This window comes from Atheta coriaria, unplaced genomic scaffold (assembly GCF_025399875.1).
Source record: "Atheta coriaria isolate IRGN ID8LTWV9N9 unplaced genomic scaffold, Caltech_Dcor_3.1 hic_scaffold_8_pilon, whole genome shotgun sequence".
Taxonomy (NCBI): Eukaryota; Metazoa; Arthropoda; class Insecta; order Coleoptera; family Staphylinidae; genus Dalotia; species Dalotia coriaria.
In genome coordinates, this window is record NW_027045450.1 from 4,836,324 (window position 1) to 4,861,116 (window position 24,793).

Below are 24,793 nucleotides of genomic sequence, written 5' to 3' on the forward strand. Positions count from 1 at the left end.
AAGGACGAGCGTTTCTAGCGGCCGGATATAGTGGGAAGCCGTGCAAGTTGGCGTCAAAGTTTTTGCTGACTTTCCGAGTTTTCGTGATTTATCGGATGCGCCGCGTGCGTCGAGGTGAGCGAAACGCGTCGGCGGTTCGCGACCCGATTGTTTCTTCTAGCATGGGGGTGGTAGAGGTGGGGCATGTAAGAGTTGCACTAGTAGAAGGGCGGCAATGTTGCGGCGTGATGCTAAAAACTCCACAAACGCAAACTTTGACCTTTCTGACGCTGCGCGATGATATATTGTCTATGTTTTTTCACTTTATATACAAATTTATATTATTCACAAGTGAATTACAGAAAAAAATTGTTTTTTCGTAATAATATTGTTGTTATTATACACAATCATTTTTGTTATTATATATATTGTTGACATGATGAAAAATGAGCCAATTCTAAGCGGAAAAGAATGATGTATCACCCGCACATTCCGAATCCTTGAATCGTCCTTCGCAACAAGCCCGACTTATTCGGTCTGAGGAAGGAAATGATCTTTGGAATTTTCGGAATTTTCTAATCTAACCGTTTGACACACGTCTTCTGATGGTTTGCTGCTATGCGTAGACATTCCTCAAACGCAAATAAACTGCATATTATTAACTTTTTTCATATTTTTTTGTGCTAAAAAAATAAACTTTTTTTTTCAATTGTGATAAAAAGTATTTAAGCAAGGAAAAAAATTAATTCTTACGTTTTAATATTAATACGCGCTAAGAGCGAGCGGAAAATCCGGCCCCAAAGTCGCGTCCGGTCTGGCGTCGTCCTGAAAAGCCGATCCTTTTTAAGCTCGTCCTTAAAACAACGCGAAACGCATTCGGAATTTAATATTCGCGCAGCCGGTTTTATTAATTTTTCGCGTGTCTCGCCCGTCTTCCGCAGGACCTTTATCCTTGGCGTCGTCCTTAAAATCCTTTAAGGACTTTTTTCAATTTTAATAATTCTACACGCAAAAAGTGCTAGTGTGGGATTTTTTGCGCTGGGTATATTATTTTTATTTAGGTTTAATTAAATATTAAACGCTTGTGTAATTAGGACTGCGATTCCGGAAATTGTACGAAATTGCATCGAAATCGCTAGCAGGAAAATTGCACTTTTAATCACACTTTCAATTATGCTCTTCGAGTCGCGATTTGCAGGAAAATTGCGTCGCTTGCACCGGAAACATTTACCTTTGACCTTCGTTTACGTCCTTCGGGCTTATTTTCTAGTGCAACTTAATTAAATGCAAAAACAACAAAAAATTACTTAAATTAACATTTTTTAATTTTCCGGTTTTCCGGTTTCCGGTTTTGGGTGGGTAACAAAAATCGATAAATTTGAAAGTTAATCAAAACGTTTTATCAAATTAACGTTCTGTTTGTTTTACTGATTTCCTGTTTTCCGGATTTCCGGTTACAAGTTCTGATAAGATAACTGGATAACGGCTAAAGTTGCTTTGAATTCGTCTCGAAGCTGCCATCCGAAATGCAAATCGGCGCGAATTTTCCCCGCCGTTCGCATCCGGTTCGCGTCTTTCCGGGACGTCGCAGGCGTCGCCGGCATAATTAAAATCAACGAGTTATAAGCGACGCGTTTTCGACGCAAACTTCGATGCGAGCTGTACTAAAGTTTTGATTGAGTCAACCTCAACGAGGCGCAACTCTTCGGCCCCCACACGGCCCCGCCGACCGCAGCTTAAATCGGCTAAAACGCAATAACTAACTAAACTTCCAAAGCTGCCCGCCGGCGAAAGCTCAATTAAAACAATCGCGCGACGATTAATGCGATTAGCATCGTTAAAATGCAACAAGTTTGCGACAAACATTCAAATGAATGTCAACATAATTTTTTGTTTAAAAAAAATTTAACCTTAAAAATTTTCATTGTAAAATTTAATTTATTTTATATGTGCTAATATATTTTGATTCTGTGTCAAATATAATTAGCATATATTGATTTTCAATTTCGAAATAATGTCAGTCTTAATAAAATTAATTAAAAAGCAAATTCGAATATTTTCCGCTTTATGCGAAGAACAAAAAGATTATTAGAAGTATAAGGAATATTAAGAGCATTAAAGAATATTAAAACCTCCAAGGACTCGCCGGCTTCAGGACAACTTAATTAAATCAAATCCTTGGAGTAGAATAAAATTAAAAACGATTACTTTAAAAATTATTACTCGTAAAAGCTTCATAAACTTACAAAAACATTCTTAAAGATTCAATGACACAATAAATATTTTTTCCTGCGTGGATATTTTATACATCAAAGTAAATTACCTTCATTTCCACTTGAATGATATTTAGAGTAATGGGGCAAGATGCTCAAGGTAGTATTCAGGACTTTCAGGACATTCAGGCGCATTTGTCCGGAACCACGTTTCTTATGCGCCTCGTGTGCTTCATGTGTTTCATGCAGAATTGGTGGAAAAAATGTGAAAGCAAAAAAAAGTGCTGAATCCACTGAAAACGCAGCGCAGGACGCGGAGTTGTCGCGATGCCAGGCACGCAATTCCTGTCACATCGCGGATACTCCCGCAGAGGCAAGCAGGACCTAACAGGACGAATTGCAGTCGGCTAGATATAAAGGACACCGGACGAGTTCCAAAAGAGTCTATCACAAGTTTAAAGTTAATTTGACAGGTTACTACTGGTATTTTACTTGCAAAATTGTTTTTATTCGCAAAATAAATAAATGAAAAATTAGAAAATTATGGTTTGGAATTATTTTCTTATTATTTTTGTTATAAAATAAAAAAATCCCAAATTTTTCAAATTTTTAATTTTTTTTTGTGTTTTTTGCATGTAATTTTCCTGCAATCGTCTTCAAATCGTCATAAAATTGACAATTGACCATAATCGTCAAGAATTTGTCAAAAAATTGTTATAAAATCGTCAATTAACAACAATCGTCAAGCAATCGTCAGGCAATCTTCAAGTAATCGTCTTTTTTGGGAAAAGCTAAATAAACATTTAAATAAATAAATAAATTGACAACATTTACTAAAAAAATATTTAGTATCAAGATGATAATAAAGAAAATGCGTTTGAAATCGACGAAATTAAATTCCGAATGAAATCGATCCGAAATCGAAATTGAATTGAAAGCTCGTGCTCAGAAGTGCAAAAAGCGAAGACGAAAACTTCGTAATCAACTAATTGAAGCGCACTTCCTGCGCGCGAGCGCTCACTAAAGGAAAAGCGTGTTACAATTATCTCCATTATCTCGCCGATATTGAGACTGCAATATTCCGACGCGATCACATTTTCGGTCGCTTAGGCGTTCGATTTCAATTGCGATTCGTCTTCCGGTCGCCTGTTTCTAATTTCATGATTGCGACACAATTTTATTATTTATTCAAACTTGATTATTGTACTCGTACATCTTGATTAAATTGAACTCTTCAGTTAGGGGAAGTTTATGTAAAGAAAAGTTCGCGTCGCATACAAACTATAAACTTATGTAATTAGAAAAGTTTCCGGTTTGAATTGTAAGTAAATGTTGAATTTTTTTTTCGTTGATTTTTTTTGTTTTTTTTCTGTGATAAATATGAATATAAATTGTGTGAAGGAAAGGTGCGATCATCATCAAATCAACATTTTTTGCTGTAAATGTTTACGTCTGCTCATTTTCCGACATTGAGGATATTATCCTGTTTCGGCCAGATTTTCCTGACACTTTCGCTGACAGCCCTCGCAGTTTTGTGCAGTTTAGCAAGCTTTAAATCTCATCAGCGCGAGATTACATTCGGTGACATTTTGTGTTTTTCTTTGGGGTGGTTATTTTATACCCTCCTAACATATTCATACCTTTTTGGCTTTGAGTATAAATCTAAATTGTATTTTATGAAAATATTGATGAATTCAAATTTTAATCCTTCGCATGCAATGAACCGATAAAGATAATTTCCATGGGCGGCGATTAAGACGCGCTGCGTTAGGTTTGGTCCGGCGGGATGTTCGGTTCGATTACACGCGCACCTCAATAATTATTAAAGTGTCACGCTGCCGCCCCCGGAGCGGATGACAAGGGTGCGCGGTTATCGATAGCGCGCTGCCACCATCGAGTCGAATTAATTATTACCGAAAGGACATTTTCTGGCCCGTCGAAGCCGAAGCTCAAGGATTTTGCAGCCTGAACCTTTAAACTCCTGCGAGGCTGATTGCCGAATTGCCAACAAATCGATTCTTCGACGATGATAAATCGCTACAGTTTAAACCCGAACTCGTTTTTTTTCCGGTGAATTTTATTTAACTATTTGTCAATTCATCGAATTGTATTCAATTAGGGATGGGATCTGGAATGCAGAAGGTGTTTCAGTGTTTGAATGCTTGACATTACCGGCTGATTGTTGCATTCCGCGCGTTCTGGGGGCGGCAGAGGTGACATTCTCAGCTCCCACCGCAGACTGATGGACTCGATCAATATGTCACCACCAGTAAAACATTATAAAATAATTTTATTATTACAAAACAAAAACGATGATTTTTTTATTGATTTTATAAAATTTTAATTAATTTTTTTTTTTATATTTATTTATTTAGTTTCATGTTTGATTTGTGCAGAGAACAGACTGATAACTTTATAACTTTGTTCGTTATCGAAAATAGCATCGCGCAGTTGGCGATCGAACATCAAAGCGAATTTGCGAAAAAGAAGATGAAGAAGTTTCGTTTGCTGCGAGCAACAAAGTGAATTAACTAACGACTAACGAACGCAATAAGGAAGCACTTCGCTACAGCTTTATTTCACTCATTCGCTGAGTAAAACAGCACAAAGTTAACAAAGAATTGAATTAACGAGCTCAAACAGAAACTCGAACAGAGGAAAAACAAGATTTTTGAAATTTATCGGAGATTAAAAGTTATTTCATTACTTAACAATAAAATATTTCTAGAAAAATAGAAAAAAATTAACACCCTGTATATTATTTAATATTGTATCTAAAAATTAAAAACTTTTAACTATAATTTTTTGTATTTTTATTAAAATAAAAACTTTTTAAATTTAAAAAATATAATTTTAAAAATAACAAAATTTTCAATTTTTAAATTTTATTGAACACCCTGTATAATGTGTTTTGTCAAAAGTATAAAATGTATCAATAGATGTCATCAGTCCATTGTGATTCTAACACTATACTAAAGCTGAGCTTTTGTACAATTTCTTCAGTTATCCTTTGCGTCCTTTGAATAAATCCTTTGGCCTAAAGCACAGGATTCACCCTTATCATGAAGACTTGTAGTCAAGTAGCGCTTATCAGTACACAAGGTGAAAATTCCCTTTTTGCAGCGAGGATAAGTATAAAAGTGGATTTTAAGTTGATTCAGATTTTTGTCACGTTGAAAGTCCTGAATTTAAGGATGTCAGGATGTCAGCATGCAGGATGCATTTGGCGTTGCCGAATTTCGCAATTTCTTCGCAATGTCCGTCGCCGCCACCGCCCACCATCAATTCGCCGGCCATTGTGTTCCTGTTAGTTAAACGGCTTGTAAATATTCGCCCCAGTGCGCCGCCTCCTGCGACGCCGAATCGAAATTCCATCTCCGGGCGAAATTATTTTCGATTTTTGCCAACTTCGGCAGTCGCCTCGGCGAATATAACACATTTCATGCCGAATATGTTTTATTACTCGTCGTGGCCGCTGGCCGGCGAGTAGGTAAAGCCGCCGGTGGCAGGACAAGCAAGTCCTTGAGGGGATAATCTATGGCGAGTGTCACGATCGGGAATGAATTTTCGGCGGACGTGATGGAAAATAGTTTCGGTCGGACGCGTGACAAATGCTCGCGATTAGCCATCGCGCCGCGTTGAGATAAGATTGGGGGGCGGCGGAGGGAGGTGTGAGTGTTGAAAACCAAGCGGACAACGCCGGCGTGATAGATAGTTATTCCGTGTGCATTTTGCTTCGATGCCTACGATAATTGACTATTGATCACAAACCGGAAACTTTTTTATTTCCGGTTTTGTACAAAATAACCGGAAGTAGAATATCATTTGTATTCTAATGATTTTAAATTTATTTGTTGGAGAATTTGAAGAGAATTTCCGGTTTTCCGGTTTTCTTACCAAAAACTCCTTGGAGGAATCGCACCTCAATCGGTTCGTTTTCAACCCCTGGCGGCGTTCGCGCAGCCTTTGAGCAATTTGCGTGCGCGGGAGAATTCCGGCAACGTCTCAGTAGGTCGACGCGTGCATTATGATGATGTACAATGGCGGGATCCTTCAGGACCTGCGCTGCGCGCGACGAAAATTGCACAAAGATGCAGAGAAGCCAGCGAAAAAGTACGCTCACTCATGCCACGAACATAAAATGCCAATTTATATACGTAAAATATAAATATCTAGAAATATACAATGTGTTCATGGTGAAGGTAAAAATAATCCTTGATTTAAATATTTCCAGAGAGGTAAGAGAATAAAAGTGTGCAATTTAATGTATTGGAAATACAAATGGGGTTGTGCACCACCAAAGTGTTGGCACTTTCAAGCCCGCTCACGGAGTATTCGCCTTCCGTGTCCTGCGGGACCCTACGAAAGGAGAGACAGCGCCGAGATAGGGCGAGGTCCTTTATAAAACGTAATGTATCGTGTAACGTTCTAATCTCGAGGGCAACTTTTGTACTCATCCCGGAAAACACGTGTTCGGCGGCGGTGGATAAAAATACTTGCCATTGAATTCACCTCATGAATTCTGCATCCTTCCAATTTTATGGGTTTTGATGGGTTTGTTCAGTTTTTTTAATTTAAATTTTTAAATTATTATTTATTTATGATTATTTTTTTATGTTTTTATATAAATATTTATTTTGCATTTTATATGGTCTTATGCTGCACCATAGGCAAATGCGCATGCAAAAGCTCCTCCCCGTGACTAAAGTCTGTGACTAAAGTACTTTAGTCACGACCTTAATCATCCGTGTTTAATATAACACTTTTTGTGTCTCAAAACATGGAAAACTGACGCTTTAAAGATGAATATAAAAAAATATTGTTTTTTGGTCTTTTTGACCCTTATTATGTACATATTGTCCTCAAAATTTCAATTTTATTTTAAATGAAACTTTCCTTTAATACCAACTTCCTTGAAAAATAAAAAAAAATACTGCGGTATAATTTTTTTATCCTCAAAAGTGTTGTTAATGTGTTGTGTTTTTTCCAAACTCGGTTGCGACTGAAATTGCGCAAATTGCCGGGAAATAATTTTTTCCTCCGCCCGCTCGAGTGACAGTGTTAAATTACCCGAGGACTGAACCTGGCTGGAAAACATCGAGTGATTTTTTTCCGTCGCTTGCGTTTCGGCGGGCTGGATCAAATCCTGCGCTGAATAAATACGCAAAAAAAAACTTAAAAGATTTTGTTTTGGTATACAAAAAAGTATTGACTTTTTTATTCGACGAATTATTTTTAATTTATTTCTGGGGTAAATATATAGTCTCTCAGGCAAGTTAGACATGTAAGGTAAAGTTAAATTAAATTGTAATAAAATTAGGAAATAAATTCATGTGTGCTAGTCTCACTTAAAGTCAAAAACAATAGAATGATACTAAATTTAAGAAACTAAAAAGAAATTTATTTTATTTTCCATACAAATTATTTGTACCTGTCAAACAGAAATTAATTTTACAACTAAACTTATTAAGAGAAATTTAACAATAATTTTTTTTTCTCAAGCTACTTTTTATTACAATAAAAGAAAAAATGATACATGGAATGATTACATTAAAATAATTATACAAATCAAATTTAGATAATTTTTTTTTAATTTATAATTTTAAAAGGTTTAATGATGTAGTTTCTTCACGGGATTGATTAAAAATTAATTTATATCCTATATAAAAAATTAATCCAATTATGGCAAATAATATAAAAATAAGAGTAATAGAAATAAAATACTGCAAATGTACAACCAAACTAATCTTATCAATATTTGTATTAATTGTAGCATTAGGTATAAGAGTTGGCAAAGGTTCGGCGGTTTCAGTAATGACATCAGTAGTGATATCAGTTGTGATATCAGTAGTTGATTCTTCAGTAAATGTCGTAGATTCCTCTTCTATATATTCCACATAATTAATGCTATTTAAAAACTTATCTTTAGGTAATTTATTGATAGTTTTCAACTTTGGAAAATCACCAACATGAAACGTTGTATTCCATTGCAGATTAACATTACCAATCAAGCTTATTTCTTTCAGACTAGACCAACCATTTCCAATAGGACATTTCTTTAGATGATTATAACCAGCATAAAATATTTCTATATTTTCTGTTACAATTGACTGTCCAATGAGTTCAAGGTTAGCATTTCCTTCAATCACAAGAGAGTTTAGTTTAATATTTGTATCCAAGCATCCAAGATTAAACTTTTCTAAAGAATTATAATACAGTGTTAATTTAACTAGATTTGGCTTCATGTGTAGAAGTTGACACACCAGTGTCTCGGTGAGATAATAAAATATAATTGTTATATCCTGTAAGTCATGCTGCTTTTGAATTGCTTCCATACATTTATCGGTCAAATGTAAATGTTGTAGGTGTCCGAGAGGTTTAAGAAGTAAAGTAGAAAGAAATTCTTTCTTTTCCAATAATTCCTCACATGTCATGGCATTTGTTGTGATTGGTATCACAACAAACACAAATAAATAATATAAATAGTGATAAGCCTAAAATTTTAAATTTATTAAAAAAAAAATTATTGTTAGAATAATATTATTTGTCTTACCATTTAAAAGCTGTGTAGTCAACTTTAGTTAAGGATGATTATTTTTATACTGAATACGTTTCTTGTTTTTATATTTGTCATATAACGGATGGGCAGTGAGGGAAATAAATTATCGAAAGTGGTAGGCGGTTTATCATATCTGGATGAGTAATTATAACTCTAACAGTAGTTTTGCAATAAGACTAATCACTATCGTATAATGTAATTCTATGAGTCAACTCTATAGGCATCGTAATGTTAAATCATTTGATAACAATTTAATCGGTGTGGATACTTCCGGTCTTAGTCACACTGCATTTACATTTTGAAAAAATTTTGTTTTGTATTTTTTTCCTTTTTTTTTTTCAAAATTTTAAGCATTTTGGGAAATAATTTCTTTGACTTGACTTGATTTAGTTTTTGAAGGTTGGAAAATATTAAATTTGTGTAAATTTTACCAAATTGTATCATCTAAAGAAATAATATATGAATTTAATAATATATAAATAACTAGCTTTATCTCGCGGCTTCGCTCGCGTTGAATCCATCAAATAAATATTAGAAATCAATGAAGTTGCTTCCGTACGCGTCTGTAGTCACAGAAGAAGTAACAATGAAGTAGAATGGCGGGAAATTTAAAATGGGTGAAAGTATAGTCTATGGAAGTATAGTGTACAGTCTCCATAGTGTAGTCAATTGGATTTGATGTTGACGTAGCTGTCGGTAATACAGTGTGATAATACAGTGTGATGGTACAATAGTACTTAGGTTTGAGCTTCATTGCTGGAATGCTAGATGGCGTTAAAGTAGTCCAATAACCAGATGCAGAGGTATTATTGGCTAAACAATTTCTTTATTTTACTTAAAAAATATTTTTTTTATTAAGTAAAAAGTAGCCTATAACCATTCGGGGACCACTAAGAATATGTGTACAAATTTTCATGATGATCTGTTAAGTAGTTTTTGCGTGAAAGCATGATAAACATCAGGACCTTCGCATTTATAATATTAGTAGGGATTATGAATCATCCTCCTATTACCAGCTAATATTTTTTTTATCCGAATTAAATCCAAATCTATCACAAATCAACATTGAAAGTTTGTGATCTCAAAAATCCTTTGGAATCTTTCCCCAACTGCAGTGTCAACATAAGTACATGACTGCAAAGCAAACCAAAGTTACAACATGTATATACAGAGTGTTTCAAAACCTCTATCACACCATATATAAAAACTTAAAACTCCTCACTTTAACCTACCGTACATTCTCACAGTATGACAGTATATAAATTGGCATTTATGTTCCTGGCATGTACCCCCTTCCCACATCATCCCCTAGCATCTTTTCTGCTTTGTGCAATTTTCCCAGCGCCAGCGGCGCAAAACCAACCGTTGTACGCAAATTGCTCAAAGACAACCGAACAACGAAAAAAACCCTAATAAAAACATGATTCCTACTAGAATAGTACACGATTTCCGGAATTGTAATTAAAACATTACAACCCTATTCAATCTTGTGTCTTTGCATGTATAGATTAAGAAATAAAATCACATAGAATGTGTGAGTGAGTAGGTCGTAAATTAGTCGCGCGATTTTAATTACGCGAGCGAAATTGTCATGCCCGGAAAAGAATGCACTTCGTCGTCGGCGATATTAAACTTCCGGGGAAGGTTGGGATGAGGGTCAACCTGCGTCGCGGCGTGCGTGAAGAGCGGAAACGTCTCGAGTGGGTCTCAGGTGGCGCGAATTTACGACGAGCTACAAATCACCAATCAGCTAACGAACGACCTGCCGCCTCCCGGTCGTTGGGAGTGATCAATGGGCGCGTACGTCCAGACGTGTCCTTTGGGTGAATTTTATTAATTACTCACGCTTAAAATATTAAACTAAACACTATTCTCCACTAGTAATTTATATAAATTCATTTTTATTTTTTTTTTGAGAAAAAAAAACGAAGAGGATTTTTATTGATTCAAGGAATTTATACGTGTCGCACGTGGAGCGCATGCAAAGCAAACGAGACGCGATTAAGAACGCGTCGGTCTAATTTAGAGTCCCGGAGTCGAACATGATCCCGATAACAAGCGGGCGAAAGACTCGCGTGGAATTTCAATCGCGACCCGATTTTTTCCCCCAAAAGCAGAAATGGAATATTAAATCCCCACGGCTAGAGAAACGAAACGAAAAAAAAAACCACCATCACCTAACCCTACATCGGTGCGAGAAAAAATGTGAAACTTTTCGTTGCGCTTCATTTGCATCGCTGCAATTAAAAACTTTCGAAAAAGTTGGCCCGGCTGCGCGAAAGTTAGTGATTAATACGACCGGCCGGACTTTTGCCTGTCACCTCAAAAATAAAAGCGAGCGACTTACATTTAATGATCTCGCTGGTAGACTTTGCCGGAAACTTAATTATTTTAAAGTTTTTTACGGCGATAAATTTTATTTCTATTTCGGCGGCTTGGGATTCGCCGGTGGAATTTATCGTTGCATGTAATTGAGTTTACGCTCCTGTCGCATTATCCTGCGAACACGAATCCGACATTACTACTACATCGCGTGTGCGTTTTTATTGTTCGGGTTGTTAAAGTTTCGATGAACGCATTCGGAAATGTTTACGGTTGGAAGTGGTGATTAATTCATGATTACATTTGACGATCAATGTTATAATAGATATTTATTATGTATTGGTTTGTTATTTATTCTGTACTTGTTACACGTTGTAAAATTAATATTTAATAAATTTTTACAAATTATTTTGAGAAATAAAAAATTTTTTTTAAATTTTTTTATTTATGTGAGTTTAATTTATAAATAAAATGTTTTTTAGTGTTTTATTATTTATTTCGTTTATTTTATAAATTATTTAAATTATTTTTAATAAAACACATGAAATATTTTAAAATTTAAAAGAAAAACTCGAATAAAATCCAAAATTTTCAAAAATTTATTTTTTTTCAAATAAAAATCGTTAATTTCATTATTTCTTCACAAGTTTTTTATTATAATAAATATTTTACTATAATTAAATGATATTTAAGTCTAACCAAAACCTGAATCCTTTTAAAAATTCAAATTTTTGATTCTTTTAGTGATCTCAAGTCGCAGGATAAAAGCGTGGCTCGTAATGAAGGTAATGATGACATATCTCTGCAGTTTGTAATGGCAGCGACATAACGATAACGGATAACGAGCGGCAAGCGCGGCAATAACAGGATTCGCGCGCGCTCCCGCAGGACGTTACGGCGCCCGCGGGGGCCGTAAGGACGCGCCGAATGTGTCACCTCGTAAAGCGGACCGTGACACGCGCAGCCGGCAAGCAGCGGCAAAGGTGCTTAAAAATCTAATGAAATATTTAAGTTTTACGCCACATTTGATAGGAAATGTGCTGAGGACGCGCACCGCGCGTAATGTCCTCGTTCATCAACGGCGCCGGCGGCGGCGCGAAGCCGTAAAAATTCAACGACAGCGCAGGATTACCAGATAACGCGCGGAACGGTCTGCAATCGCGGTCGGCTGGACGACTCATGAAGACATCAGGAAATAAGAAAAGAATTGAGAAAAAATGTTTTGAGTTCCAACTTTTTAAAAAATTGATAGAAACTTATTTAAAAGATAAAAAATTTAAAATAAAATTGGGAAGACATTGATAAAGATTAAATTTATAAAAAAATAATAATTTGGTGAGTAAATAATTGATAATTTAAATAATATTTAGCATTTTATAAATAATTTAATTATTTATCAATAAAATAATTTTTTTGTTGATTTTTGCATTTTTTTTATGAAAAAAATTGTTTTTAGACCAAAAAAGACAAATTTAAAAGAAAAATACTAAAAAAAAGTTATCTTAAGTGATATTACACATTTATATCCAAGTTTTGATACATTTGCAGTTATGACAATTGAAAATTATTAAAAATAAATTTAACGGCGCAATAATAAAAATGCACCTCTTGAATGCATGTTTATTTGCGCTATTTCCGTTTAGTTTTTTTCCAGTTCCACTCGTACCTCTCGAGCTAGCAGTTTTCAGTTCACATTCGCTTCAATTCCGGTAAACTTTTATTATTTTAGTGCACAGTCGGGATTGCGCCACGCTGCGGGGGTGTGTTTTGTGTTGTATTTACTCCAGACTCGGTTCTCGGTACATTCGTATGGGAATGCCGCATTATACGAGCAATCAGGGATCGATGCAGCTCTCGCGGTGCGTTCTAAACTTTTTCCACCTTCCGACGTCGTTGTACGCTCGACGAAATAAAAGCTTTAGAATTCGCGGGCGAGAACAAAAGGCGCATACACAACTAAAATGAACAAAAAAATACATCACGATAAAACGCAACCGGGAATTTTTCTTCTGCTACGGTGCATGCATGAAAAGAAATCAAAAATAAATGATTTTAAATTATAAAATTTTAAATTTGAAAAAATAAATAATATCTATTTAAAACAATTTATTGAAATGGTAAGTAAATAAATATTCGGATCGTTTTAATAAAATATTAAAAAGAAAAAAATTGTTTATTTATTTTCATTTCATGTATGTAGCGACACCTAACGTGAATAAAATTTACTTGAAGACAACTCTATAGCAATTTATACTCGTAGCAGGAAACCTTGCTAGCAGCTACTTTCACATTCCTGCTACACCGCTTGCCTACAGATAGCGCAGCTAGTTCCAAAACCCACCAAAACTACTTTTAATCATTTACTAATGAGATTACTTAAATCATTAATCACTTAATAGATAACATTCTATATAATTCAAACGTAAAACAAAGTAGACAAATTAAAAGATACCGGATTAATTAATGACTCACACGTATCTTAATTACTTTCCTAAAAATAAACCAATCCCAAGAAATTATGACCACAACAAAGTTTTCTAGTTCTTCTAATAGGTATTTAATGAGATAAATTGATTAGTAATTTATCAATCAATTAACTTTCCATAATTTTGTGGTATAAAAACAGCGCACCGAAATTTGTTTGAGTTAGACATTGTTTAACAAGCAATCCATCAAAACTCCACTTGTTTTGATTGTTTTGTCCTCCAACGGCGCCGAAATGAAGTTTTTCGTTGCGATCGTGCTGGTGAACGTTGTATTGATTAGTGGTCTTCCTCATCATCGTAAGTTACATTTAGTTACATGTTAGGTGTCATGTATTTTATAAAAAATGTTTTTTTAGACGCTGAACATAAAGAGACTTACAACTCGTATAAGGTTTCTCCGGTTTATGTTGATGGTGTAGCTACTTCCGGTTCTTCAGCAGCTGCAGTATCATCGTCTTCGTCATCTGCTTCATCTGCATCGGAGTCTTCTAAATCTGAAAGTTCCTCGTCTTCGTCGTCTTCTTCTTCGTTTTCGAGCAATGGAGGTTATTCAGCAGGGGCTGCTGCATCGGCCGTTGGTGTTCATGGGTCCAATGTGGGTTATGACTCCATTGGAGGTGCATCTGGTACAGCCTACCTTACTGCGGAGAGTGGTCGTGTAGCTGGAGCTTCTGGTTATGAAGGAGCTGCTGCTTCTTCTTCTTCAAGTTCTTCTATGTCTTCTTCTTCATCTGCTTCCGAAGCTTCTGAATCTTCTTCTTCGTCTTCTTCTGGTTATACAGCAGGTGCTGTTGCGTCGGCTGCTGTTTTGGAAGGTGCTACTTATGAAGGTCATGGTGGTCATGGATCCCATGGTCATGGTCATGTTCGTACTGGTCTTGAAGTGGAAGGTGCTTCTGCGGCAGCAGCTGCAAGTGGATTTGAAACTGCTGCTTCTGCTTCTTCTTCATCAGCTTCATCTGCTTCGTCTTCTTCTTCTTCAAATTTTGAAGAAGCTAGTTCTGCAGCTGTTTCTGGATCATCAGTTTATGGTGAAGCAAGTCGTGGAGAAGGTTATGTAGAACACGATAGTCATGGACATGGACATGGGCATGAACATGGTCATGGTCATCATGGTCATGGACATGATCACAAAGATAAATATTACACTGGTGCTATAATTGCTGACAATTCCGCAGCTGCATCTGCTGCAACAGAATTTGAAGCAGGATCCTCTTCATCAGCTTCATCTGCGTCTTCTGCTTCTTCCAACTACGATGCTTCCAGTTCATCTGCTGCTGCTGCTAGTGCTTCCACTCATGGAGACTCCTACATTACTGGTGCTGTTGAAGTAGGACATGATCATGAACATAGTCACGGTCATGGTCATGCTCATGATGTCAGTGTGACTACCGGAGATAAATATTATACAGGTCTTATCATTCCTGATAACATCGAAGGAAGTGCATCTGCATCAGCCTCAGCTGGTTCAACCACATTTGATGCCAGTGCCACTTCTGGTTCATCTGCATCTGCTTCTGCTTCAACACATGACGCTGCCACCTATGACGCTTCATCCTCTGCTGCAACCAATTTAGACACTGGTGATGTTACCGGAGTCATCAAAGTACAAGAAGTCCATGGTGTAGCTGACAACGGTGATAACATCCATTCCATCAACGTGGGTTCCATCACTGTTGGTCATGATGCAGCTGGAATTGAAACCGGTATTCAAACATCTTCAGCTTCTTCTTCATCATCCTCAAGCCAATCAAGCCAATCCAGTCAATCATCCTCATCTTCATCATCTTCCTCCTCATCCTCCTCAATGGGAGGCTTTGCCGGAGGTCAAGTAGGAACATTCGGATTCGCACAGACTGGCCATGGAGGTAGTGGAATTGGTTTTGGACATGGAGTGCACAATGGACTTAACCTAGACTTGCATAACACCCATGGTAATGGAATTCAAGGTTTTGCAGGTGTTCATGGTTTGACTGGGTTACATGGACTGCATGGTCTTCACGGATCCACTGATACCTTTGCCATCCATGGTGGTCATGGAGGTCCCACAGGAATAGCCCACACTGGACACACAGGTCTTCATGGTACATCATTCGGTTTATTGAATAACGCAGGTGGACATGTTGGTTTTGGAGCAGGTTTACACGGAATCCATGGTGGTTCTACAGGCGCCTTTGGTGCTTCTGCTTTTGGAGCTAGTTCCGCTGCTGGAGGATCAGCTTTCAATCAAGAAGCATCATCTTCTTCTTCCTCAAGTAGTTCCAGCTCATCTTCAAGCTCCAGCTCTTCACAATCTGCTTCCTCTTTGGGCACTAAACAATTTGGTGCTTTTGGGGCTTCCGCTGGATTGATCAAAACCAATAAGGGACACGGTCATTTCTAATAACAAATAACAATAACAATGTATGGAATATAACTTCCCAATCAATATATGAATGACCATTAAAAATTATAACACCCATTGAATACATGTATACAAAGTGTTTGTGAGTTGGCTTTGAGGAAAATCAGTTTGATGGAAAATCAGTAACCGCCGCAAGTGGAACATATTTCACTGTCTGGCTCGTCGTTCGAGTCGACATTCACGTACGCGAAACACATCAGCACTTCACTACATCAACACATCGGCTTATCGATTCGCACGCGCTCTATGGGGCGCTGGGTGGCGGCGCAGGGGGTGGCAACGGGCGTGTGCACATCTTCATTTCGAATTCGTCGACGCGCTACGCCAACGCCGCGCGAATGCGAAATTGTCGCGCGGCGCAAAAAAAAAATCATCCCAAAAGCAAAAAATCCACAAATGTACTACCACCTACATTTAACCCAGAGAAAAAAATGTTAACCAACTCTTAAATTTTTTTCCTACACGTACAATATTTTTTCGACTTGTGCGATTACATGACAGAAAAGATAGAAATATGTAAAAATGGCGGAATGTAAATTCGGTGTATGTGTATATATATAAAAATGAAAAATACAAAAAAAGACGCGCGCGGCAGCGGAAATAAAATAACCTCGCAGACAGTAAACGCGCCTTCGAGTTCAAGTCGTTGGCGCGCGTCACGCACGCTCTGCATTCGAAATTTGAATGTAACAAGTAAAAACCGGCCGCTAGCCGAAAAGAACGTAACAAGTAGCATTAGGTTGACATAACAATATTCTCCACACTCAAAAGAATAGAATATTTTATTCTACATAATAAAAAAAATAAATTCACAAAGTGTTACTAGACTCAACAAAATATCAAAATGCATTTTTGTTGATTGCAGCAATTTGCACATTTAATCATCACTCGTCAAAAATTGTTTACGTTCAATTCGCGCAGCGATAAAAAAATGTAATAAAGCTTGTAGTAACGAGTATTATTCGGGTTATTTCGTTTGGAATTCCATATTTCACAAATATTTCCGGTGATGCATGACAGCAGCGCAAACGCGAGTTGATATAATAAATATTTGAGTGCATTTAGTGCATGAATATTCCGGAATTTTGCCGTTAGGTGGCCGTAAGTTTTCCGAGCGTGGGCGTATAGGGGTTGGTCGGGTAATGCGACGTCACGGCAATCGATCATCACGCGACGACAATCATATGTTGACACGCGTTCGCCGGCTTCGAGCGAAAAACGATTAAATATTCACGGACGTGCAATGAGATTATAAACAAATCAGTCTCGCATTATTCCTCCTTTGGATGGTGAATTTAACTTAACCTAATTTGAGTGCTGTTGAGAGTAGTAGTAATATGGTGGACAATCAAAGATTGGAATTTAAAAAGAAAACAAATCACAAGTTTTGTCTGTCTAGTCTCTAGAGTCGATAACAACGTTTCCGTGCGACATGCGACGACCACCCTATTCTCCTCCACCCCCAGAACCGTGCCGGACGGTGCTTAGCCCCATGGCGCACCGCGTTCGTGACGACATGACAGCGTTGTCACAACGGCATATTTTTTTTATTCGATTTCCAGGACTTCTCTTTTTGTGTCTTCAACCGGCACGTCAATTATATGCACAACAAATTTTATATACACACTGTTTCAAGAGAAATCAAAAATTTTAATTTTTAGACATATTGTATATAGAAAATCACTACTGAGACCATAAATGTGTTTATTTGTTTGTTTGTTTCGCTTTGGAGCAATAACCAGTAAAGTAATTTTTACAAATTTTAGTTTAGAGATAGTTTAGACTAAGGAAAATAAAATAGGCTACTTTTTGTTACGAAAATATATCTTAAAGGGTCTTAAATAAGGGATGAAAGTTTATATACGGATTTATTGATAAAATAGTTGTATAATTCAAATTCAGATGGCGCTATAGTACTTTATAACCCTTTCTCCTCCCTATAAATCAAATTTTGATATTTTTTCAAAATTATGACCTCATTAAAAATCCAAAAAATTAAAAAATAATTAATTCGTATATTTTGTATTAAAATCACCCTGGTTAAAATCCTATGCAAAATCTACCATAATATAAAATACAATGTAGTATAACATGTGACGTTTTTCCGCGTCGTTTGCATATTAAGATTCTTCGCGGTAGCGCACCACACGAACACAATTAATGTGACAAAACTTTCCCCCAAGAAGAAGGGGAAATGCGCGAAGGACGCCGCATGCAATTATGTGGAACACGCGCGCGCCGGATCTCATCCTGCGTTTTGACAACTTGCCAGTTCATTGTTTTGCTGCTTATGCGCCTAATGCGACTAATCCCTCTCGTTAAACTTGTAGCATATCTGTTTAATGCGGTATTACTGCGAGATATTTGCGTGCGATACACGGATAACCCGCCAGCTGCCGCGGCAAGCACTTCCGGAATGTGCGCAGCGAATTTGATCTACGACTGATTTTAATTAGATTGCGTTCGTGATTAAAATACTGCTTATATCATAACATGTATGTGGCATGTGTAAATATTTGCTTTTAATGAAACACCGGAAAACCGGAAATGTAAAAAATAAGACTAAATCTGTTGTTATTCTACATATTTTGTTTAATGCGTGTTGGTTGCATTAAAATAGCTGATGTTTTATTGAAAACCGGAAAACCGGAAAACCGGAAAATATTTTTCCTGTGCATGCACTCGCGATGCGCGTAATTGTTTTCGTCTCTGTCTCCTTTTGTTTTATGCTTGTCATTTTTTTTTCCACCGCTGATGTTTGCGCTGCGGTTTCGTGATGTTATCGTTGTAATGACATGCGGTCGTAAATATTTTCGGATTTATTTTCTTGTCGGGGCGGTTCTAAGTTCTGACTGGTACCGTTATTGACTATAAATGAAACGATTTTATATAATCGTGATTTTTTAGTAAAAGGAATGCTTTTATGACCGTTACACGAGGTAAGAAAAGCGAACGTCGCGCACGGAAAAATTTATCATCCGATTGGGAAATGACCCGCACCACTTCCGGGCATAATTTAAGCACGTACTACATTGGTGCGCCAGTAGCCGATTTGCCAATTGCTTTATTTCCCAGGTGCGTATTTGACTTTTAGATTTGCATGCAAAAACCGCGCATAACCGGAAAACCTGATCATTTTATTTCATTCGGAATCTTAATGCAACTTAACCACATTGTATATTCTTTCAAACGTATGTAAAACATAGCCGGTGACATCGCGTTGTTATTGTGATCTTGTTACTCAAACATGAACACGAGCTGGAAGAATGATGAAGGGTGGGTTTATTTTAAGGGGAAGGAGGGTTGTGTCGAATAACCTGGCGCTCTTCCACGAAATTTGATATACTCTCGTGCCGGAAGTGAACCACTCCATTTTGTCACCGAAATCATAAAGAAACAACATTCTTGTATAAATAAAAAAAATACACGATAAATAAAAACAATGTGTATGTGTTTTAGTTTTATTTTTATTTCATATATAAATATTTTCCCTTTTTTTTCTTTTGCATTGTTTGTTTGTCGGTGAAAATTGTATGCAAAACTGTTTTTAATCATCGATTTAAATCCGACATAAACGCATTTGTACGAGGAGTTAAACGAGCAGTGCATTTGTTTGGTTATGTGCGTTAGTGTGAGCGCGCAACGGCGGCCATTACACGCCGGCGTAATGTGTCGCGTGCCGACGAACGTGTGCAGAAAAACAAAAGCTCGCACGCGCGCGCGCGCACATACACATACATATCGCAAAAACAACAACGCTAAACTGTCTGTCCGAATCGCAGGCGAGCTCGGCGGGCTGCATACGTGGGATTTGCATATTTGCATATTTATAAGGGGCAGCATCTGCCCCCGAAGCGGGAGAAGGGCGCGCATGCACGATATTGAATATCTCACCCCGTCGAGTACATCCAACAATCCAACCAGTCCAACAATTCATAAATCTAGGAATATCAAGTAGTTTCTTGGAATACAACGCCGACATTTTTCGAAATATCATATCAAATTTTTTCTGCTTTCGTATATAAATGTGTCGCCATTTTGAATTGAGTTTATGCTATTGTGTTAACATTAATATCGGCAGACATGCGTATTAACGTCCAGCGATGCATGAATAAAGTTTCATTCATTCATTCATTCGGCATGCATGGGGTTGTCCGTCGAGGAATGATGAAGCGGCGGCGGCGGCGGCGGCACAATTTGCGGGCGTAGTTTATGCACAGCCAAAGTTAGTTTTGAACATTTCCGCTCACAATACGCGCGCCGTACGAAAATGCGAACAAGGGTGGAAATAGTTTGCGGTCCATTACCGCTCGGCCATCATCGCGATCTAAAAGGAAATGAGGTTAGGACTAAAGCGCGGGATTTACTGAAACAGGTTAGAATGGAACATAACCTTATTCGTATTAGCACTCGGAGTCGTATGCGTGACACTCGAAACAACACCGAACAATTCTGTAACGAACCAGATTTATGTTGCGCGAAACTTTAATGCAGTTTAAATCAATTCTACTTTTGCGTTGACTCTTGGTAAAACCAAACCAGCAGTTGTATTAACTATTAATTGATATATAATTGTTTCAATTATTGTTTAGTATCAAAATGAGGTTTTATAATGAGCTTGAAAAAAAAACTAGTAACACATTTATAGATTAAGGCTCTATTGGTAAGTTAAATCTAATTTTTATATTAAAATTGCAAATGGGGCTTAAACGGTAAATGTTAAAAAAGGTAATATTTAAACAATTGATAGATAATTTAATTCAACATCGATTATTTTAGTGACATTTTTGTTTAACATTGACCAGTTAGGCCTTATTACTTTTGGGAATATACTTATTTTATATTTTTACCAGACAGAGAATTTTCCAATCTTTCATAATAAGCAATTCGTTGGTTGCCACCGCTTTTAGTTGAAGAGATATTAATTATTGAAAATCCTCGACAAACATTCTCAAGCACCCCCCCCTTGGCAATTTTTTCTTAAGAATTAAAATTTCATCTCTCAGATTTTGATTTTAACTAGCCTATCTTATAGAGAAAAGTCCGTAGATTAAGACGCTGCGATGCGATCTTAATTATCTCGTTTAGTTTACGAGATATTCGCGATTGAAGAAAATGGGCAAAAATTGAAAAATGTCACTTTTTAGCACTTTTAGTCACGTTTTTTGACCTTTTACTAATGAGAATATACTTATTTTATATATATATATATATCTGATAGAGAATTTTCTAATCTTTCATAATCAGGAATTCGTTGGTAGCTATCGCTTTTAGTTTCAGAGATATTAATTTTTGAAAATCGTCGAGAAAAAGTATCAAGCACCCCCCCCTTGGCATTTTTTTTCTTAAAAATAAAAATTTTATCTTTCAGAATTTCGTTTTAACTATCCTATCTTATAGAGCATAGTCCGTAGATTAAGACGCTGCGATCAGATCTTATTTATCTCTTTTAGTTTACGAGATATTCGCGATTGAAGAAAATGGGCAAAAATTGAAAAATGTCACTTTATAGCACTTTTAGTCATGTTTTTTGACCTTTTACTAATGGGAATATACTTATTTTATATATATACCTGATAGAGAATTTTCCAATCTTTCATAATCAGGAATTCGTTGGTAGCTATCGCTTTTAATGTAAAAGATACGTAGACCCAACGTCGTAAGACAACCATTTGCCCACCAAATTAAAGATAGAGAAATTCTGCATATTATGCGCACATAATTTGTTGGATTATCCCTCGGGAAACCCACAAAAAGCCCTTTTTGTTTTTCCCGATCGGGTAATTTTGTGGTTTTTGGGATTTTCCGGGCGAACCCAACGTCCTAGGACAACGATTCGGACACCAAATTAAAGGTAGAAAAATTCTGCATATTATGCGTATATAATTTGTTGGATTATCCCTCGGGAAACCCACAAAAATGCCCTTTTAATGTTTCTTGGTCTGCTAATGTTCGGTATTTTCGACCAGAAATTAAACGCGAACAATTCAAATTTTGTCGAAATACCCGCGAAAATTTTCAGCCTCCTCAACATTCTGCGATCCGAATAACATCAACCGATTTTACTATTGGTTTTCGAGCTGAAATTGAACACGCACATACACACACATGCGCTCGTTCACGAATGCAGTGTGTGTGCGTGTGTGTGCGTGAATGCTCGCGTTTAATTTTGACTCGAAAACCAATGGTAAAATTGGTTTGTATTATTCGGATCGCAGAATGTCGAGGAGGCTGAAAATTTTTGCGGGTATTTCGACAAAATTTGAATTGTTCGCGTTCACTTTATTTTCCTGGATAGGCTATTTCTGTGGTTTTTGGCATTTTCCGGGCGAACCCAACGTCGTAAAACAACCATTTGCCCACCAAATTAAAGGTAGAGAAATTCTGCATCTTATGCGTACATAATTTGTTGGATTATCCCTCGGGAAACCCACAAAATGCCCGTTTTGTTTTTCTCGATCGGCTAATTTTGTGGTTTTTGGGATTTTCCGGGCGAACCCTACGTCGTACGACAACCATTTGCCCACCAAATTAAAGGCAGAGAAATTCTGCATATTATGCGTACATAATTTGTTGGATTATCCCTCGGGAAACCCACAAAAATGCCCTTTTTGTTTTTCTTGATCGGCTAATTTTGTGGTTTTTGGGATTTTCCGGGCGAACCCAACGTCCTAGGACAACGATTCGCCCACCAAATTAAAGGTAGAGAAATTCTGCATATTATGCGTATATAATTTGTTGGATTATCCCTCGGGAAACCCACAAAAATGCCCTTTTTGTTTTTCTCGATCGGCTAATTTTGTGGTTTTTGGGATTTTCCGGGCGAACCCAACGTCCTAGGACAACGATTCGGCCACCAAATTAAAGGTAGAGAAATTCTGCATATTATGCGTACATAATTTGTTGGATTATCCCTCGGGAAACCCACAAAAATGCCCTTTTTGTTTTTCCCGATCGGGTAATTTTATGGTTTTTGGGATTTTCCGGGCGAACCCAACGTCCTAGGACAACGATTTGCCCACCAAATTAAAGGCAGAGAAATTCTGCATATTATGCATACATAATTTGTTGGATTATCCCTCGGAAAACCCACAAAAATGCCCTTTTTGTTTTTCTCGATCGGCTAATTTTGTGGTTTTTGGGATTTTCCGGGCGAACCCAACGTCGTAGGACAACCATTCGGCCACCAAATTAAAGGCAGAGAAATTCTGCATATTATGCGTACATAATTTGTTGGATTATCCCTCGGGAAACCCACAAAAATGCCCTTTTTGTTTTTCTTGATCGGCTAATTTTGTGGTTTTTGGGATTTTCCGGGCGAACCCAACGTCCTAGGACAACGATTTGCCCACCAAATTAAAGGCAGAGAAATTCTGCATATTATGCATACATAATTTGTTGGATTATCCCTCGGAAAACCCACAAAAATGCCCTTTTTGTTTTTCCCGATCGGGTAATTTTGTGGTTTTTGGGATTTTCCGGGCGAACCCAACGTCGTAGGACAACCATTTGCCCACCAAATTAAAGGTAGAGAAATTCTGCATATTATGCGTACATAATTTGTTGGATTATCCCTCGGGAAACCCACAAAAATGCCTTTTAATGTTTCTTGGTCTGCTAATGTTCGGTATTTTCGACCAGAAATTAAACGCGAACAATTCAAATTTTGTCGAAATACCCGCGAAAATTTTCAGCCTCCTCAACATTCTGCGATCCGAATAACATCAACCGATTTTACTATTGGTTTTCGAGCTGAAATTGAACACGCACATACACACACATGCGCTCGTTCACGAATGCAGTGTGTGTGCGTGTGTGTGCGTGAATGCTCGCGTTTAATTTTGACTCGAAAACCAATGGTAAAATTGGTTTGTATTATTCGGATCGCAGAATGTCGAGGAGGCTGAAAATTTTTGCGGGTATTTCGACAAAATTTGAATTGTTCGCGTTTAATTTCTGGTCGAAAATACCGAACATTAGCAGACCAAGAAACATTAAAAGGGCATTTTTGTGGGTTTCCCGAGGGATAATCCAACAAATTATATACGCATTTTATGCAGAATTTCTCTAACTTTACTTTGGTGGGCGAACCGTTGTCCTACGACGTTGGGTTCGCCCGGAAAATCCCAAAAACCACAAAATTAGCCGATCGAGAAAAACAAAAAGGGCATTTTTGTGGGTTTTCCGAGGGATAATCCAACAAATTATGTACGCATTATATGCAGAATTTCTCTAACTTTACTTTGGTGGGCGAACCGTTGTCCTTCGACGTGGGGTTCGCCCGGAAAATCCCAAAAACCACAAAATTAGCCGATCGAGAAAAACAAAAAGGGCATTTTTGTGGGTTTTCCGAGGGTTAATCCAACAAATTATGTACACATGATATGCAGAATTTCTCTACCTTTACTTTGATGTGCAAATGGTTGTCTTACGACGATGGGTTCGCTCGAAAAATCCCAAAAACCACAAAATTAGCCGATTGAGTGAAACAAAAAGGGCATTTTTGTGTGTTTCCCGAGGGATAATCCAACAAATTAAGTACGCATTACATGCAGAATTTCTCTACTTTTATTTGATGGGCAAACCGTGGTCCTACGACCTTGGGTTTGCCCGAAAACTCCCAAAGACCACAAAATTAGCCGATCGAGAAAAACAAAAAGGGCATTTTTGTGGGCTTTCCGTGGGTTAATCCACCAAATTATGTACGCATAATATGCAAAATTTCTCTACCTTTACTTTGGTTGGCGAGCCGTTGTCCTACGACGTTGGATTCGACCGGAAAATCCCAAAAACCACAAAATCAGCCGATCGAGAGAAACAGAAAGGGCAT

General features: G+C 37.3%; 1 protein-coding gene and 1 long non-coding RNA gene across 2 annotated transcripts; one reads left to right on the top strand and one right to left on the bottom strand.

Moving 5' to 3' along the window:
• Positions 1–7,679: 7,679 nt before the first annotated feature.
• LOC135797121 (uncharacterized) lies at positions 7,680–8,921 on the bottom strand. The gene is made up of 2 exons (XR_010549458.1): positions 8,746–8,921; positions 7,680–8,686 (listed from the first exon to the last, which is right to left on the bottom strand). It is a non-coding gene; the product is annotated as an uncharacterized lncRNA (long non-coding RNA).
• Positions 8,922–13,792: 4,871 nt separating this feature from the next.
• LOC135797430 (pneumococcal serine-rich repeat protein-like) lies at positions 13,793–15,942 on the top strand. Its single transcript, XM_065309795.1, has 2 exons — positions 13,793–13,856; positions 13,916–15,942. The coding sequence occupies exons 1-2, from the start codon at positions 13,793–13,795 to the stop codon at positions 15,940–15,942; spliced, it is 2,091 nt and encodes a 696-aa protein (XP_065165867.1).
• Positions 15,943–24,793: the final 8,851 nt, after the last annotated feature.

Coding starts and splice junctions, on each gene's coding strand:
- LOC135797430 (XM_065309795.1), top strand. CDS start 13,793: ATGAAGTTTTTCGTTGCGATCGTGCTGGTGAACGTTGTATTGATTAGT. Junction 13,857..13,915: donor TAGTGGTCTTCCTCATCATC/GTAAGTTACATT, acceptor ATGTTTTTTTAG/ACGCTGAACATAAAGAGACT.